Source organism: Paramisgurnus dabryanus, chromosome 20, assembly GCF_030506205.2.
Source record: "Paramisgurnus dabryanus chromosome 20, PD_genome_1.1, whole genome shotgun sequence".
Classification (NCBI taxonomy): domain Eukaryota; kingdom Metazoa; phylum Chordata; class Actinopteri; order Cypriniformes; family Cobitidae; genus Paramisgurnus; species Paramisgurnus dabryanus.
In genome coordinates, this window is record NC_133356.1 from 7,625,235 (window position 1) to 7,642,250 (window position 17,016).

Sequence of the window (17,016 nt, forward strand, 5' to 3'; positions counted from 1 at the left end):
ATGCATATGCGCGTCTAGAGCGAAACAGACGCGCGTGAAAAGCAAGTGTTTGAAGCGAAATAGATGCACGTCCGAAGCGACACTTTTTGTGGGAGAGGCAAGGAGTGACTTCAGGCGAGCATGCCACCACAGCAGTGAGCAGGCTCCTGATTGGTTAACGCGGTGCAAATTGACGCCAAAGTTTTAACTCGGGCGCCAGATGCGAATTCGCGGCATTCGCGCATACTGGTTGAACTAGACGTGACAATGAGGCAAATTTGTGTCAACCACGCCGAGCTAAACGCCTCTTTCGCGCTTTGGTGTGAACACAGCATTACAGTAAATATCCAAAATAGGCAAGTGTGCCATTTTCACAAAGGTTAATTTTCACCCTCACCAGTGCCCAATATTACTAAACCTTCGGTCATACCAGAACTTTTCTGCCAGATTTGGTGAAGAAGGCAAAGATGGTATGGAAGATGTTCTCCTTGTCTTGTGGGATGGTGCAAGGTGTTGGGTTCTTGTGCCATGTGCAATTTCCTCGACCTTCAGATACCTGCAGACAAACAAGAGGATAATATTCACAGTTATAGGGCAAAATCTGAATCCATTAAATAAAAAAATCTAAATATTGAAAAAATTGCCTTAAAGTTGTCCAAATTAAGTCCTTAGCAACACATATTACTAATGATCAATACATTTTTTTATATATTTATGCTTGCAAATTTACAAAATATATGTGTGATCTTTACTTAATATCCTAATAATTTTTGACATAATTTTTTTTTATTTTTACTCATAAAATGTATTGTTGGCTATTTCTACAAATATAACCATGCGACTTATGACTGGTTTTGCGGTCCAGGGTCACAAATAAATGAATGATTGAGTTCAAAGACATTTTTGTTTACTTTTATACAACAAACACACTGTTGGGTCACTGTTTGACATGCACAGTAAACTTAAGCAAACTAGTTGTGATCAGCACATGCATGTGAAATATATTTTCATGGGAATGCAGTATGGAGCTGTGAGAATGCCAGCGTTTGGTTGGAAATATTGAGAGGTGATGTGCCAAGACGGTCACGGACGTTATAAGTCATCCAGTAATCTCAGACCTGCTGAGCTATTCACATCACAAAGGGAAATTGAGTCCCGGTGGGATGTGAGAAGCTTTGCTCTGACAGCTCGCCCCATCTGGAGTAATTTAATGTCACGCTGCTTCTGCCCCGGGGAACACTTTACCTCTTCCTTTTAACGCTATTCTTTACGGTCAGACCTCCATGGAGGAATCATCTAAAGACTCCACATTGTCTTCTCGCAAAGAAACAAAGCTGCAGAGGATCTCAGCCTGTTACGAACATGATTTTATGAGCCCAGGAAACAATGCCTCATTCATTGGGTTGATTTCGTTACACTTATCTAAATCTTAGATCTTCGAATGAACGACGTGAAGCCTCTTGCAAAAGGCAAGTAGTGAAATGATGTTGCCCATGATAACTTTAAAGCAGAACTGCATAAATCTTCAGAGAGAGAGCAATCCCAGAATGCATTACAATGAATTACAATGCAATCCCAGAAAGGCTAATACTCTGGAAGATAGCAGGACACTGATTCCCCAACCAAAAAGCTTATTCATTTTTCCCATAGACTTTTGGATTATTGCAAAAAAATAAGCTATTGCAAAAAAATAAGTTTATGATGCTAACACATTTTGTCCAACAAGATAATCTTCACAGATTAACATACATTTTATGAATTTTAAAGTCTAAATCAGTGGTGGCAAACTACATTTACTAATTTACAGCATTTATTAATCTCAGTTATGTTTATATAAAAAAAATCTAAATTTTATCTTTTAACTAGTGATGCACCGATGTATCGGCCGTTGATATTTATCAGCCTATTTTTGATTAATTTGAAACCATCGGCATATCAGCAATAGCACGAGAAAGGCCGATACCGATTGTTTATATTTTAAATGCATAAAGAAATCCATTATATATAAAAAATGAGTTAATGTTGTTAATAAAATAAATGCTGAATAGCAAAAACCACCTTTGAAGGTTGTCATGCTGTCTTCTTATATTTGTTTTAGCTTAATTTGTGCCTCTCTTATTATGTTGGTCAGTTAAATGTTAATTAGATCCAATCCATGTTCAGTAAAAATTATTTGATGCAGAAATAAACTAGCTAATAGACCAACTGTATAGTATTGTATACAAGTGTTTAATATCGGTATCGGCATCGGACAGAAGTTTCCTGTTTAAATCGGTATCGGCCCAAAAAAATCCTATCGGTGCATCCCTACTTTTAACATTTGTTAATGCACAATGAACTAACATGTACAAAGATGATTAAATGCTGTAAAAATGTATTCCTCAGTGTTAGCTAATGCATTAAATAAATGTTAATAAATGACACCTTACTGTAATTGCTAAATAATCAGTACATTTAGATCTAAATTATGACAAGGTACTCAATAATAGTGTGTGGTATGCATTTGAAGCTGTGAAATTCCTCCACGTGTGCATTTTTAACAGCTCTGCGTGTTTATTTTGTCTGTGTGAACCTGGGAGCCTTTGCTTCTCTCCAGATTTAGGTTACCCAGCGTACACTGCCACTGTGTTACAGTTTAGACCAGGTGATCGGAAGCTTTTCCCCAGGTGTCCCATTCCAACCTTCCGTGCAAGTCATCTAATCCCTCGATAAGTGATTCCATATGGAGCGTACGGGGTGGGATACAAATCTGCCCCTTCCACTTATGCACAGTAAACAAACTGATCCTAAACCTGATCTAAGAAATACGGCGAACCAAAAAGGTTAAACCAACGTCATATGCAGGGCTGGTGTTGAATTTTTTAATCAAGTTTATTGTTAGATTAACTGTGGCATTTTCCTCTGCCGAAATCGAGCAGGACCAAAACATTTTACATCACAAAAAGTGACACAAAAGTTCAGCGATGACTTCCCAAGAATGACAGCAGTAATGACAGTGTTCTCAATATGACAAAGTAAGTGTTTTAATTAATGCCATTAATGTTTATTTTTTTAATCAGTCAATACCACTAGTCAACTAAATGAATATAACATGGCAAAGATGAATGCACATTTAAATATTAATTCAATAGATTTATAGCATTTTGAAAAAAAAATGGTCATGGATTTATTTCATTTTGCAAAAAAAATTATCTTTGAAAATAAAATTATGGATTTGAATTTTTAATGTTATTATAACCTAAAGATGCTATGTGAAAGTTTGTAACAGAAAATAGTGGTTTTCATCTTGTCACTTTCTTGGTATAGAAAACAAGTTTTTATCAAAATTAATCAAAATGGATTTATTGTGTTTTGGAACCAAACTCTTGCTAATGACTTTATTTGGACAAATTTAAAGGGAGTTTTCTCAATATTTGTTGTATCTCGGCCAAATATTGTCCTGTCCTAACAAACCCTACATCAATTTAAAGCTTATTTATTCAGCCTTCAGATGATATTTAAAGAGAGAAGGAGAAGCGATGCTACTGGTTCACAGTAAGTGCAGGGCTGTAAGTACCTTTAAGGGTGGGCCAGTTGCGAGGGTCTCATAAATCTCAATAAAATAAAAAAATACCCTTATGACTGATTTTTTGGTACAGGGTCACAAATGTGAAACAATTATCAACTACATGATAAGACGCATATATAAATGTCATTACATTGAAAAGAAACAATGTAACACAAAGAATGACTGGCTGTGGACAACTGTGCTATTAAAATGTATATGCTTCAACTCATATTGGTACCTCAAAAGTACATTTCTGTACCTAAATAGTACATACTGGAACCTTTGTAAAGGGTACTGACCCAGTGATATCTCGCCTGCACAATGCACATGTATCAGAATCAGACATTTTCCACTCAATTCTACATTAATTTAGTGACATTATTTGGACAAAACATAAAAAAAATAATTATAATTTTAGAGGCATTTTTTAAACGCAAGATTTCTCTTGGAATAACTGTTGTGAAAGAAGGTATTGTGAATGAATGTGAATGTGTCACTGTCAGGAACTCACTTGTGTGTCAATGATATGAAACATATCAGCTCCACTGCCAGTCAGTCGGTTTGGTATCCTTATGTCCACAGTGGAGCCTGGAAGTCTGCTCGGCCCGTTGTTTATCACCTACACAAACAACACAAGGAAACGGATAAATGCTGGATAAATCTTTCCGTCATGCACACACACACAACAAACACTTTCATTGTTCTTCCATACAATTCATAGTTCAATACAACATTTTCATATGACATTATGTAGATATATTATATGTATGTAGTAAAATACTTAAGAAGTACATAAAATAAATGTTATTGGTCAATTAACAGTCATTATATAAAAATATTTTAATCAACCAAAAATGTAAAACCATCCATTTTTGTTGTAATGAATTGGGGAGTATCATAATACATTTACACTACATTTACATTTATGCTTTTGGCATAAACAATGCTTTTATCCAAAGTGGCATGTTATTAATATGTGCATCAGTACATGGGTCAGTGATTGCATCAGGTTTATTTCAATGCACATAGTGTATTTATGTTAATTTTATGCAATAAAATTTTTTATTTGCACTATTTTATGAAAGTTAAGACTAAATGGACCTAAAAATGTAAAATGGTGTAACCATTTGTGCCAAAAATATTATGAAATATAAAATTAAATATTTCATCCACCTTGATGCATGTAAGCGTAATCATAAAAAAATAATTTTAAAATATCATTTTATTAGTTATTTCTAAATGTACATTTTAAAGCGTTTTTGTAAAATTTGTCCAGACATATGCTGAAAACAGCTCTGTTTTCTAAATAATCTTTGACAAATGATGTAAAAATGTATGTAAAAAAATCATATTACATTTTTTATGAATATATTTATATTTTCATTTAAAAAAATACTAGTTATACCAATTGACACAGACCGGTTACACCACATTGACATTCTTGCAACACTCCCCAAAATATTCTTACAAAATGAAATAAAACCAGAAATTTTAGACTTGGTCCTCAAAAAAGAGAATGTATGCAAGTAATCTGCAAATTAATTTTGAAATTTTAACCCTTTTACATTTAATTGAACCATACAGAGACAAAATAATTAACGTCACGTCATTGACCCATATGCCAGGCCTGCCTAATGAATAAATGTTTTAAACAATAAACATAAAAACAATAATTTGGGGTTTAAATCTGTCATTAAATAGCCAATATATGTCCACCTACACCTGTATGATCAGTTCAATTCTGTTAATGCAATAAATGATTTTACCATAGCTGCTAAGGTGTCATGTTTAACAACACCCCCTTAAAATCACTATTACTTATGGCCTCATGCAGACCTTATGTGTTTTTCATATTTTTTACATCCGATCAGCATTTGAGACACATTTCATCATCTTGTGTTGGTACCTGAAAAGTGAAATTGAGAGGCTGAAAGCTGCAGTCCAGATCGGCCAGATGAACGAAGCGTGACGGGTCAATTGAGTTTCCATAAACAAAAGATGTCGGGTTCACCACACTGCAAAAACAGCCACACAGTTATCTTTTCATTTTGTTATTTGGTTATGTTAATCCGATTTATCTAACAGACCTTTCATCTGTAATGTGACGTGTACTGTAAGTGTGCAGCAGTCACAGTTTATTACTTCAGTAAACAATTGCGGCTTTTAACGTCACACCTGAAAATGGTCCACATATATTCTTCATAGTGGTTTGTCAATATGTGTCTAATAAAATCGTCTTGTTTAAGTCAACAGGTTGAATATAAAACAGACTTTGCTCTGGTTTTACGTCGAGTGTAAAGTTGATGTTTATGTGTAAGTTCAGTCTCTGGCTCTCATTTAAAAACATTACAGTGAGGAGTGTGTCATTATCTGATCGTACATCTTTGCTGTGTATATATATCAGTCTCATTCTTGTCTTCGAAACAAGTGTTTAAGATAAACTTGTTACTTTTGAAATACTCCAGAGCAGCACCAAAACGTGTGCCAAAAACTGCAAAAATAACAAACGTCTCAGATTTTATCAGTAGATGTCTGTCAGTGTAAAGCTGTTCAGCCAAGAATTACAGTAAGTGTCTTTCATTTATTGATTTTCATGTCATTGTAGACCTTTATGTCTTTCTTCTGCTATACACAAGACAAGTTTAGCAGTCCTAGGTGTTCATTTCTACACAGTGAAAGTATATGAGAATTGACGCTGAGGACAAAAAACCCCATTAAAGTACAATAAAAGCACTCAATACAACTCATACATTATTTAACTAATCCTTTTAAGACATTTAATAGCTTAATGCGTAGAAAAGACCAAAATTTTTATAATTATTCACTAAAATGTTTTTTTTTCCTCTGGCAAAGCTCTGAAATCTTGGTTCACACACATTTAAATAAGTGACCCTGGACCGCAAAACCAGTCATATGGGTCAATTTTGTTAAATTGAGATTTATTTTTTATTTATAAATAAGCTTTCCATTGATGTATGGTTTGTTAGGACAAAATCTGGCAGAGATACAACTATTCTGGAAAACCGTTAACCTTTAAAGTTGACCAAAGCAACTGCATCCACTCAGAAAAATAAAGTTTTGATATATTTAGGGTAGAAAATTTATAAAATATCTTCATGCAACATGCACGGTTCCCACACCTTAGTTAACTTCAAATTCAAGGACTAAATGTGGGGACACATTTCAAGTGAGAGCAAGGTTACGTCGTGTTACCTTTTAAGATACATTGTTACAATTTACTCTTGAGGGAACTCGCGCTGCGTCACTGCTGTGACACTTTGGGGACGCCTCCATGGGTAAGTGCGTCTGAATGTGTAAATCAAATTCAACCAATGGTGTGGCTTAACGCCAAAGACAGGGTGCAGAAAGTATATCGCTATCTGAAATATTGCCAAAGACGACGTTACAGGGACGCAAGAAGTATGGCAAGGGAGACGCAGCGTCTCGTTCCCATCTCAGGCCACAACAGTTACATACGTAACCCGAGACGTTTTCATGTGTCAAACACATCTATGCAAAAAAGCATTTTGTTATGAATCAATATTCGCATACAGAAGATATAAGCATTTAAAGCGAACAGTTTTGCACGTGTGCTTAAAAAGTCTAGAATTTTTATGATATTATCCTACACTTCACAGGGAATAATATGGATTTTTTCCCAGAAAACTTCTTGCATAAATTAGATTCAAGCACTTTCAATGACCTGTATCTATGTATGTATATTTTCAAAAACTTCCCAAGGCCTTGACTTTTTCCCCAGATTCACAACTTTCAAGGATTTCAAGGACCCATGGGAACCCTGATCTTTACATAATATCCTAATGATTTTTGGCATAAAAGTAAAATCAATTATTTTGACTCATAGGACTGGTCTTTAGAAGGATTATAGCTCAAAAACCATATGCACATCTCTACATGTACTTTTTTGCTGCTTATTTGCATTTACAGAGCTCAACAGGCCCCGTCTTCCACTTACTTTTACTGGACTAAACTGTAAGTAAAAGTATTTAGGGGTAAAAATCTTACCCGGTGATGGTCGTGTCCACTTCATGTATCAGTGGTATAGACAGTTCCAAGGTGTTGTCGTGGAGTTTGCTGTCGTGCTCTGGATTAGCACTAAAAACAAAATAACGCTTGTTAAACTACATTTGAATTTACTAGCTATTCATTTAGTAAAATATCAAGCTTTTCTTATCATATAAACTCTATATGATGCATGTTGTTAGTTCATTTCCATGAGAAATGTGTCATGCTTTTGGATGCTTTTCAGTGTGTACAGTATATTTGATTACAGTCCATAATGTTTATTATGAGAGTCGTGTTTGATTCACAGTGAGCTTCTCTTTAATCACAAAGCATCTGAGCAAAGAAAACACATCTGGCTGGGATTACATTAATATCATGCAAAACCACTTAAATCTCCCCAAATAGCCAAATAGGGAAAAGTTCAAATGTCTAATCTATCTGGTAAGATTCAAGTGTAAACGTTATGGTATGCGCTAATGCAAACCAATGATCTGAACCGTGTTTGTTTTGAGTCAAGAAATAAATCTTGTATTTCTACGGAGAATAAGCTTGATTAAAGGGCACCTATTATGCCAATTTTTACAAGATGTAACATAAGTCTCAGGTGTGCCCAGAATGTGTCTGTGAAGTTTCAGCTCAAAATATCCCAGAGATCATCATTATAGCATTTCCAAGATGCCCATATTTGGAGCAAAACAATTTTGTGCCTGTACCTTTAAATGCAAATGAGCTACTGCTCCTCACTCCCTTGCCGAAAAATAAAACGAGCGCTTTCAGTTCAAACAGATCTGTGAATACAGTCAATAGTATCTCACTATTGAAATGACAGAAAAATGGTAATGCAGAACTGTCAGTCAGTGGCCAGGGGGTGGGGCTTTATCAGTGTGACATCACATTAACAAGAAAATCAAAACTGCATGTCTAATGAGACTGCTTTGGTTTAATGGGAATTAAAAAATGTGTTTTTTTTGGTTGTGTTCACACACTGCCAACACACATTTATGTCTAAACACCATGTAAAATTGGATTTTGCATAATAGGTGCCCTTTAAATCAAGACAAAAAAGCTCACCTTCTAGCGTGTACTAAAAATACAAGTGTTTCATTTTCACCAGATAGATGACTTGTGTCGAAAAGCACTGACAGATGATACTGAAAAAGAAGACAGGATTGAAAGTACAGAGTTAAAAGTCTTACATGAATGATGCGCTAAAGAAAATAAAGAATCATGAATGTAGTATTACCGTACCTTTGTCTGTGCTCTCATGAAAGGAAATCCCACACTGCATTTGAGGAAGTCCAGTTCTACCAGTACACATGAGATTCCCTTCTCTTCCTATAGACACAAAAGACAGAGAAAGCTCAGGTCAATCACATTTTATCAGATACCCTTTGGCATTAGATTATGTTTAAAGGACAACCTTTGCAAAAGAAAATCAATTATTTCACAATCTAGGGAAAAAAATAAAAACTCATAAATAATCAAACACAGACTTTACTTCATACACCAGGAGATAGGCAAGAAGGAGAACTTTAGCCAGAGCTGAGATCTTATTTTAAACACAGCTGAACCGCTCCAGCTGGTTAGTATAAACAGTTGAGCTTTGACCCGTAAAGAGTAAGCATTCCCACAGCAATAGTTCACAGGGATCTTTCTTTATAGTTCAAACAGAGAAAACATCAACAACACTGTCAAACCAGACAATATCCCGCTGGTGAAACACTGAGGAGAGATACAGATGATGAGAAGTTTAAATGCCCTCCACGTGTTCTTCATTCTGGAGTTTATATTAGAAGCTATTATTAGAAAGTGTTGCAACAATAACAAGAACTGCTCCCGGAGAAAATATATCAATAAACAGATTCAGAAGCAGGAAAGTTTGGGATTGTTTGTGAAACCCATTTTTCATGCACTTTCAGACGGATCACTGGGGACAGGTTTGAGGTTTGAGCCACATGTAAAGTGGTTTGGAGAGTTTACGCCAACAACACCCTGCTTTCCCAAACTCACTAACATACAGTATGCTCTTGCGACAAACCTGCCCCGTATATATTTTTATTTATCACCATTCATTTTTTATTTGAATAATCTGTGCCACACTTCCTAACCTCATCAAGTCTAGTAAAACAAGCCAAGCTCTGACACAACGTCTGCTCCAGCATCTGCAGGAGAGCCAAAGGACATTATGAGTTCAGGAATTACCTCTCAACCACTGCAGTGCAAACAGTTGGTGTTTCTGTGGAGGACAGCAGCTGGCGAGTGCGTGTGTTTACCCAACAGCCAACTGGTACGTCATAAAAATGAGCAGGAACATGTAGATCATCTCACCAGGGAGTATGTGACATTGTCATGCTTGTTCTTTTATTCTGATTCTCTCAGGCTTTATTTCAGCACACTGTCACGGGTGAGGTTGAGGATTATCACATGATTTCTCACAGCCATGGCATCGCTTTACAAAGCTTGACCACAAAAACCACAACTTTAAGATCTTGCCAACGGGCTGATTTGGCAGTCAAGTCAGAGCATTCAAGTGCTAAATCTTGCTATAGATCCTAAAATCCACCTTTCAGCAAATCAAGATAATCTGACACAGTGAGTCACTGACAGAGCTGAAACATTCTGAGCAAATATAACACAATGTCAGAAAAACTACAATCTACACTAGTGCTGCACAATTAATCGCATCGCAATCGCGATGTCAGCCTGTGCGATTATATGACAGCAAAATGTTGCAATTATATTAAATAAATAAATGTGTGGACTTGTTAACACAAACCTTCTGATAACAGTTTGATGATTTTTCTTGCTGTTTAAAAAAAGAAAGAAAACGAACAAAAAGGCAGTGCACGTGTGGCATGAACGTGTGTGGCGTGCGTTGTCACTTGTGTGTGCGCAGCGCAGAAATACCAAAGCGAATATGGATGCAGAGGAGATTGACAGTGATCTGGTAGCTGAAAAAAACCTACGTCTGTTGTATGGCGGTATTTTGGATTTAGGATTACTGACACTGAGCAGTTGCTACATCACGTGGCAATACGAAAACATTTCTAGTTTTACAAATACACATTTTAGCATTATCCCTAAACTGTGTGTGGATTTTCCTTAAAACCCATCAAGTTGACTCATGATACCATTTATTATAATCGCAATCGCACATCGCAATGTTGGCATCAATAACCGCAATGGGAAAAATTACCCAAATCGTGCAGCCCTAATCTACACACATTGACAGTGCTCACAATACTGATATTACTACTGTATATACATTTATCTTTAACCCGTAGAGTACAGCACTCGTTCTGCCATAGTGTGAAGCTCTGCATTTATTCTGGTGTAGTTTACAGCGCTCATCCTGCTGTAGTTTACAGTACTCATACCGCTGTAGGTTACAGCACTCATACCGCTGTAGGTTACAGTACTCATACTGCTGTAGGTTACAGCACTCATACCGCTGTAGGTTACGGCTCTCATACCGCTGTAGTTTACAGCACTCATACCGCTGTAGGTTACAGCACTCATACCGCTGTAGGTTACAGCACTCATACCGCTGTAGGTTACAGCACTCATACCGCTGTAGGTTACGGCTCTCATACCGCTGTAGTTTACAGCACTCATACCGCTGTAGGTTACAGCACTCATACCGCTGTAGGTTACAGTACTCATACTGCTGTAGGTTACAGCACTCATACCGCTGTAGGTTACAGTACTCATACTGCTGTAGGTTACAGTACTCATACCGCTGTAGGTTACAGCACTCATACCGCTGTAGGTTACAGCACTCATACCGCTGTAGGTTACAGCACTCATACCGCTGTAGGTTACGGATCTCATACCGCTGTAGGTTATGGCTCTCATACCGCTGTAGGTTACAGCACTCATACCGCTGTAGGTTACAGCTCTCATACCGCTGTAGGTTACGGCTCTCATACCGCTGTAGGTTACAGCACTCATACGGCTGTAGGTTACAGCTCTCATACCGCTGTAGGTTACGGCTCTCATACCGCTGTAGTTTACAGCACTCATACCGCTGTAGGTTACAGCACTCATACAGCTGTAGTTTACAGCATACAGCACTCAGACTGCTGTAGGTTACAACACTCATACCGCTGTAGGTTACAGCACTCATACTGCTGTAGGTTACAGCACTCATACCGCTGTAGGTTACGGCTCTCATACCGCTGTAGTTTACAGCACTCATACCGCTGTAGGTTACAGCACTCATACCGCTGTAGGTTACAGCACTCATACCGCTGTAGGTTACAGCACTCATACCGCTGTAGGTTACGGCTCTCATACCGCTGTAGTTTACAGCACTCATACCGCTGTAGGTTACAGCACTCATACCGCTGTAGGTTACAGTACTCATACTGCTGTAGGTTACAGCACTCATACCGCTGTAGGTTACAGTACTCATACTGCTGTAGGTTACAGTACTCATACCGCTGTAGGTTACAGCACTCATACCGCTGTAGGTTACAGCACTCATACCGCTGTAGGTTACAGCACTCATACCGCTGTAGGTTACGGATCTCATACCGCTGTAGGTTATGGCTCTCATACCGCTGTAGGTTACAGCACTCATACCGCTGTAGGTTACAGCTCTCATACCGCTGTAGGTTACGGCTCTCATACCGCTGTAGGTTACAGCACTCATACGGCTGTAGGTTACAGCTCTCATACCGCTGTAGGTTACGGCTCTCATACCGCTGTAGTTTACAGCACTCATACCGCTGTAGGTTACAGCACTCATACAGCTGTAGTTTACAGCATACAGCACTCAGACTGCTGTAGGTTACAACACTCATACCGCTGTAGGTTACAGCACTCATACTGCTGTAGGTTACAGCACTCATACCGCTGTAGGTCACAGCACTCATACCGCTGTAGGTTACGGCTCTCATACCGCTGTAGGTTACAGCACTCAAATGGCTGTAGGTTACAGCACTCATACCGCTGTAGGTCACAGCACTCATACCGCTGTAGGTTACATCACTCATACCGCTGTAGGTTACATCACTCATAACATTGTAGTTTTACAGCACTCATACAGCTGTAGTTTACAGCACTCATACCGATGTAGGTTACAGCACTTATACCGCTCTAGGTTACAGCTCTCATACCGCTGTAGGTTACAGCACTTATACAGCTGTAGTTTACAGCACTCATACTGCTGTAGGTTACGGCTCTCATACTGCTGTAGGTTACGGCTCTCATACCGCTGTAGGTTACAGCACTTATACCACTGTAGGTTACAGCACTTATACAGCTGTAGTTTACAGCACTCATACCGCTGTAGGTTACAGCTCTCATACCGCTGTAGGTTACGGCTCTCATACCGCTGTAGGTTACGGCTCTCATACCGCTGTAAGTAAGTAAGTAAAGTAAGTAAAGTTTAATTTATAAAGCACATTTACACACAGCGCAAAACTGACCAAAGTGCTGTACAATAAGTAACTAAAACAATAAAATAAAACACATAGCTAATAAACATGATTATATAAAACATAATAAATTTAAAGTCTTCCATGTCAAAGCACACAACACTGATAAAACCAATAAAAATCCTAATTTAAGAAACAAGAAAGGCTAGAGAATAGAGGTTGTAGGTTCTGTAGGTTACAGCTCTCATACTGCTGTAGGTTACGGCTCTCATACCGCTGTAGGTTACAGCACTCATACCGCTGTAGGTTACAGCTCTCATACCGCTGTAGGTTACAGCTCTCATACCGCTGTAGGTTACATCACTCATAACATTGTAGTATTACGGCTCTCATACCGCTGTAGGTTACGGCTCTCATACCGCTGTAGGTTACAGCTCTCATACTGCTGTAGGTTACGGCTCTCATACCGCTGTAGTTTTACAGCACTCATACAGCTGTAGTTTACAGCATTCATACCGATGTAGGTTACAGCACTTATACCGCTGTATGTCACCGCACTCATACCGCTGTAGGTTACATCACTCATACCGCTGTAGGTTACATCACTCATACCGGTGTAGGTTACATCACTCATAACATTGTAGTTTTACAGCACTCATACAGCTGTAGTTTACAGCATTTATACCGATGTAGGTTACAGCACTTATACCGCTGTATGTCACAGCACTCATACCGCTGTAGGTTACAGCACTCATACAGCTGTAGTTTACAGCACTTATACCACTGTCTGTTACAGCTCTCATACCGCTGTAGGTTACAGCACTCATACCGCTGCAGGTTATGGCTCTCATACCGCTGCAGGTTACGGCTCTCATACCGCTGTAGGTTACAGCACTCATACCGCTGTAGGTTACAGCACTCATACCGCTGTAGGTTACAACACTCATCCTTCTGTAGTTTACAGTACTAAACCTTCTGGAGTTTACAATACTCATTCTAGTGTAGGTTATAGCACTCATACTGCTGTAGTGTACAACACTTATAGAGCTGTAGTTTAGTCTTTATCCTAATGTTTTGGTAATTGTTTTTCACTGTGAAGCAGATAAGAAAGATATATTTTATATTATTTAATGCGGTCTGATCTGTGTGTTATTACAAGAAAACATTAACAGATCTCAAATGATGTGTGTACTGGCAGGGTGTCTCTCAAATAAACTCTTCAACTTTGTCTCCAGCCAACTAGATTCTCCCAGCCTGCTCATCTACTGCTTCATTAACCCTGAGACGAATCAAAACACCTCGGATGGTCTTACGTCACTTTCAAATCTAATTTAAGGACACAACATTTATCAAATTAAGATTCCTTAGTGTATTTCTTCACTAGAAGAGCCCAGGGCCACCTAAATGGGGTGATGGAGCTTCTGAAACCAATTCACTGCTGCAGATGGTGTAGGTTGCAAGACAAACACACGAACGACGGGACCCACAATAAAACAATAGCCGAACGCTAGTTCACACTTGGCATGGTGGAGTGTTGAAGAGCCCTGAGGGAAGCAATTTCACCTCTGTCGTATGTAGACGCTTACATCAACAAAGACATCTTCTCACTATGTTGATGTAATTTAAGGAGTCTTACTGCACCTACAGTTTTAAAACAACAAACAATGTGTGCCCAGTAGTCCTGTCACAACAAACTTTCACCTGAAGCCCTGCATGTGTCCCCTTCAGCAGTTATGAAGGATTAACTCGTAGTACAGGGCGGTAGCCATGGGAAGTCCCAAGGAATTTATCCAAGAAAATTTGAAACAATGTTAGGAGCGCTATCTGAATCAAAACACAAGGATATATATATATATATATAATGAAACTGGAGAATTTTCAAAACATATTCAAGATGTATGATGGAGGGGATGACTGAAAATCTGGCTTTTGGTAAAAAAAAGATTTCTAATAGTAAAGAGAAAGAAGACGATCAAATCCATCAACACACAGATAACACTTGACTGAATGATTTTGAAGAATATCGTCTTTCATTTATCTTTTTTTAAAGTCCCCTTGTGTTGAAAATCAAGTTTCATTGTTAGTTATATATCTATGTGGTGTTTTTAATATGCTCGCCTCGGTTTCCTACGACACAAACATGTTACCAATCACATTAACACAGTTGAATGAGTGGATCAGTAGTTCGAGCCATACACATGTGGATGCATAAACTTTAGCTCTACTTCTGCAACGTGATCATGTGTTCTGCCCTACAAAAGAAAAGTGCAGTAACTACCCAAACACTGAAACTGAGAAAAATGCCCTTAAAGTTTTTTAAACCAGCCAGTCAAACATGTTACTGCAATTTTGCCACACATGTTTCTCTGAAATGGGACAAAATTGAACCAGGAGACTTTGTCAGAAGACAGATCTCACAAAGCCCAATTTAACCCTTAACTCAATTTTGACCAAATGCGTATTTACTGTGCTTTGGCTTTGTAGGGCAGTGTTGCTCACACATGCAGTGTGATTTCTTTAACCTGTTACCTTCAGCGCTAATAAATAGTGCTGCTCATATTTTATGCATTGTAAAAACATCAGCTATGTGAACAGTCGAATGCAGCATCTATGTACATATATGTCTATGGTCTGAGATCCACATATACTAAATGAGACAAGAGTAGAGTTACAATCAAGCAATTTTAAGGCATGAATAAATTACTGTCACAGGACAAAACTTTTAAATATGCTGTTTGAGCTTAAAGATGAGTTCTAAGAGATTAAATAATTGAATACAGGGGGATATTAACTCTTTCACCACCATTGACGAGATATCTAGTCAATTAAGAGAAAATGTTTCCCCGCCAATGACGAGATTTTCCGTCTTTCCGCAATACAGCTATTATCCACCAGGTGGCGCCCTTCCGCAACTTTTTAAACCCGGAAGTATTGCCCTGTGGCAAGCGGCTGCATGTCCGTGTCTGTTTTAAAGATCGATCTGAATGAGATCTCAAAAAAAAGTCCGTCACAAAAATGGAATTACCTCTGCTTTTTGCTCAAAATGTGGTGTTTTTGCAGAAACCTACCCATATTCAAAAGCTGATTACAAAAGAACCACTGAAGATAGGATGAAACGTTTTTTTTTTTTTTTTTGAAAGCAGAGGGTCTGTTCTTTCATTTGGTATATTGCATATTTATATATTTAAAGAAGAACATTTTCTGGAAGGCATTAAACTTTGGTGAAAATCATGAAAAACGCTGGCGCTGGCTTGCAACTTTTTTAAAAAACGCTGGCGGTGAAAAAGTTAAAAGCAAATTAAAACACAAAAATCACAAAATAACACTTTTGGACACCTGAGTTGCACTTAAAACACATTTCTGCACTGCATAGAAAATAATTATTTCAGGACATAAACAATTTATTTTTTTCACTTTTACTTGTATCATTGCATTTGAAAATATAAATATATGTACAAGTACAACTATAGGGATATACAGTAGTGCACGCTTAAACAATCTTGAGAAGATTTTTTTTCAGGAGAAATCCTCAAATCAGGAGGAAATGTTCTTTCTCATCCTGCTGATAACATACAAACAGATGTTTTTCAGCAGGGGAAACAGAAGTTTGTGGATGTGTAATACAGACATGCAGAACCAGTGTATGGACTGATGAATGTTGTAGAAGGTTTGAGATAACCATACACTGACCAGCTGTTCGAACTTCCTTCAGTATCTGTCCACTTCCTTTCAGACTAACTGCATATCTCTCCATATTCTGCACTCCTTTTCCTCTCTGTCCCCTTTAACCAGAGGTCTGGCCCTCGAGATCCACTTTCCTGCAGAGTCTGACCCTGATCAAACGCCCCTGCATGCAATTTTCTGGTATTCCTGAAGACCTTGATTAGCTTTCTCAGATGTGTTTGATCAGGGCTGGAGCTAAACTCTGCAGGAAAGTTGATCTCGAGGGCCAGAATCTCTGCTTTAAACCATCATCAGCAAGTATTGTTAAACAGTTTACACGGTTTAGTACACAAATTCATCATCAAATTGCACTGCAAAAAATGACTTTCTTACTTAGTATTTCTGTCTTGTTTTCAGTAC

The 17,016-nt window shown here is 38.0% G+C and overlaps 1 protein-coding gene across 2 annotated transcripts in view; it reads right to left on the minus strand.

Moving 5' to 3' along the window:
• Positions 1 to 17,016, minus strand: part of itga9 (integrin, alpha 9) — a 108,284-nt gene that overhangs the window by 11,480 nt on the left and 79,788 nt on the right. Inside the window, exons 19-24 of one of the 2 annotated variants that reach the window (XM_065296196.2) lie at positions 8,801 to 8,887; positions 8,624 to 8,703; positions 7,553 to 7,642; positions 5,433 to 5,541; positions 4,038 to 4,145; positions 410 to 535 (exon numbers count right to left, since the gene is read on the minus strand). In XM_065296196.2, coding sequence (XP_065152268.1) covers positions 410 to 535; positions 4,038 to 4,145; positions 5,433 to 5,541; positions 7,553 to 7,642; positions 8,624 to 8,703; positions 8,801 to 8,887 — 600 coding nt within the window. Of the gene's footprint in view, positions 1 to 376; positions 536 to 4,037; positions 4,146 to 5,432; positions 5,542 to 7,552; positions 7,643 to 8,623; positions 8,704 to 8,800; positions 8,888 to 17,016 lie in introns of both variants that reach the window. The other variant, XM_073812838.1, reaches the window with a different exon arrangement.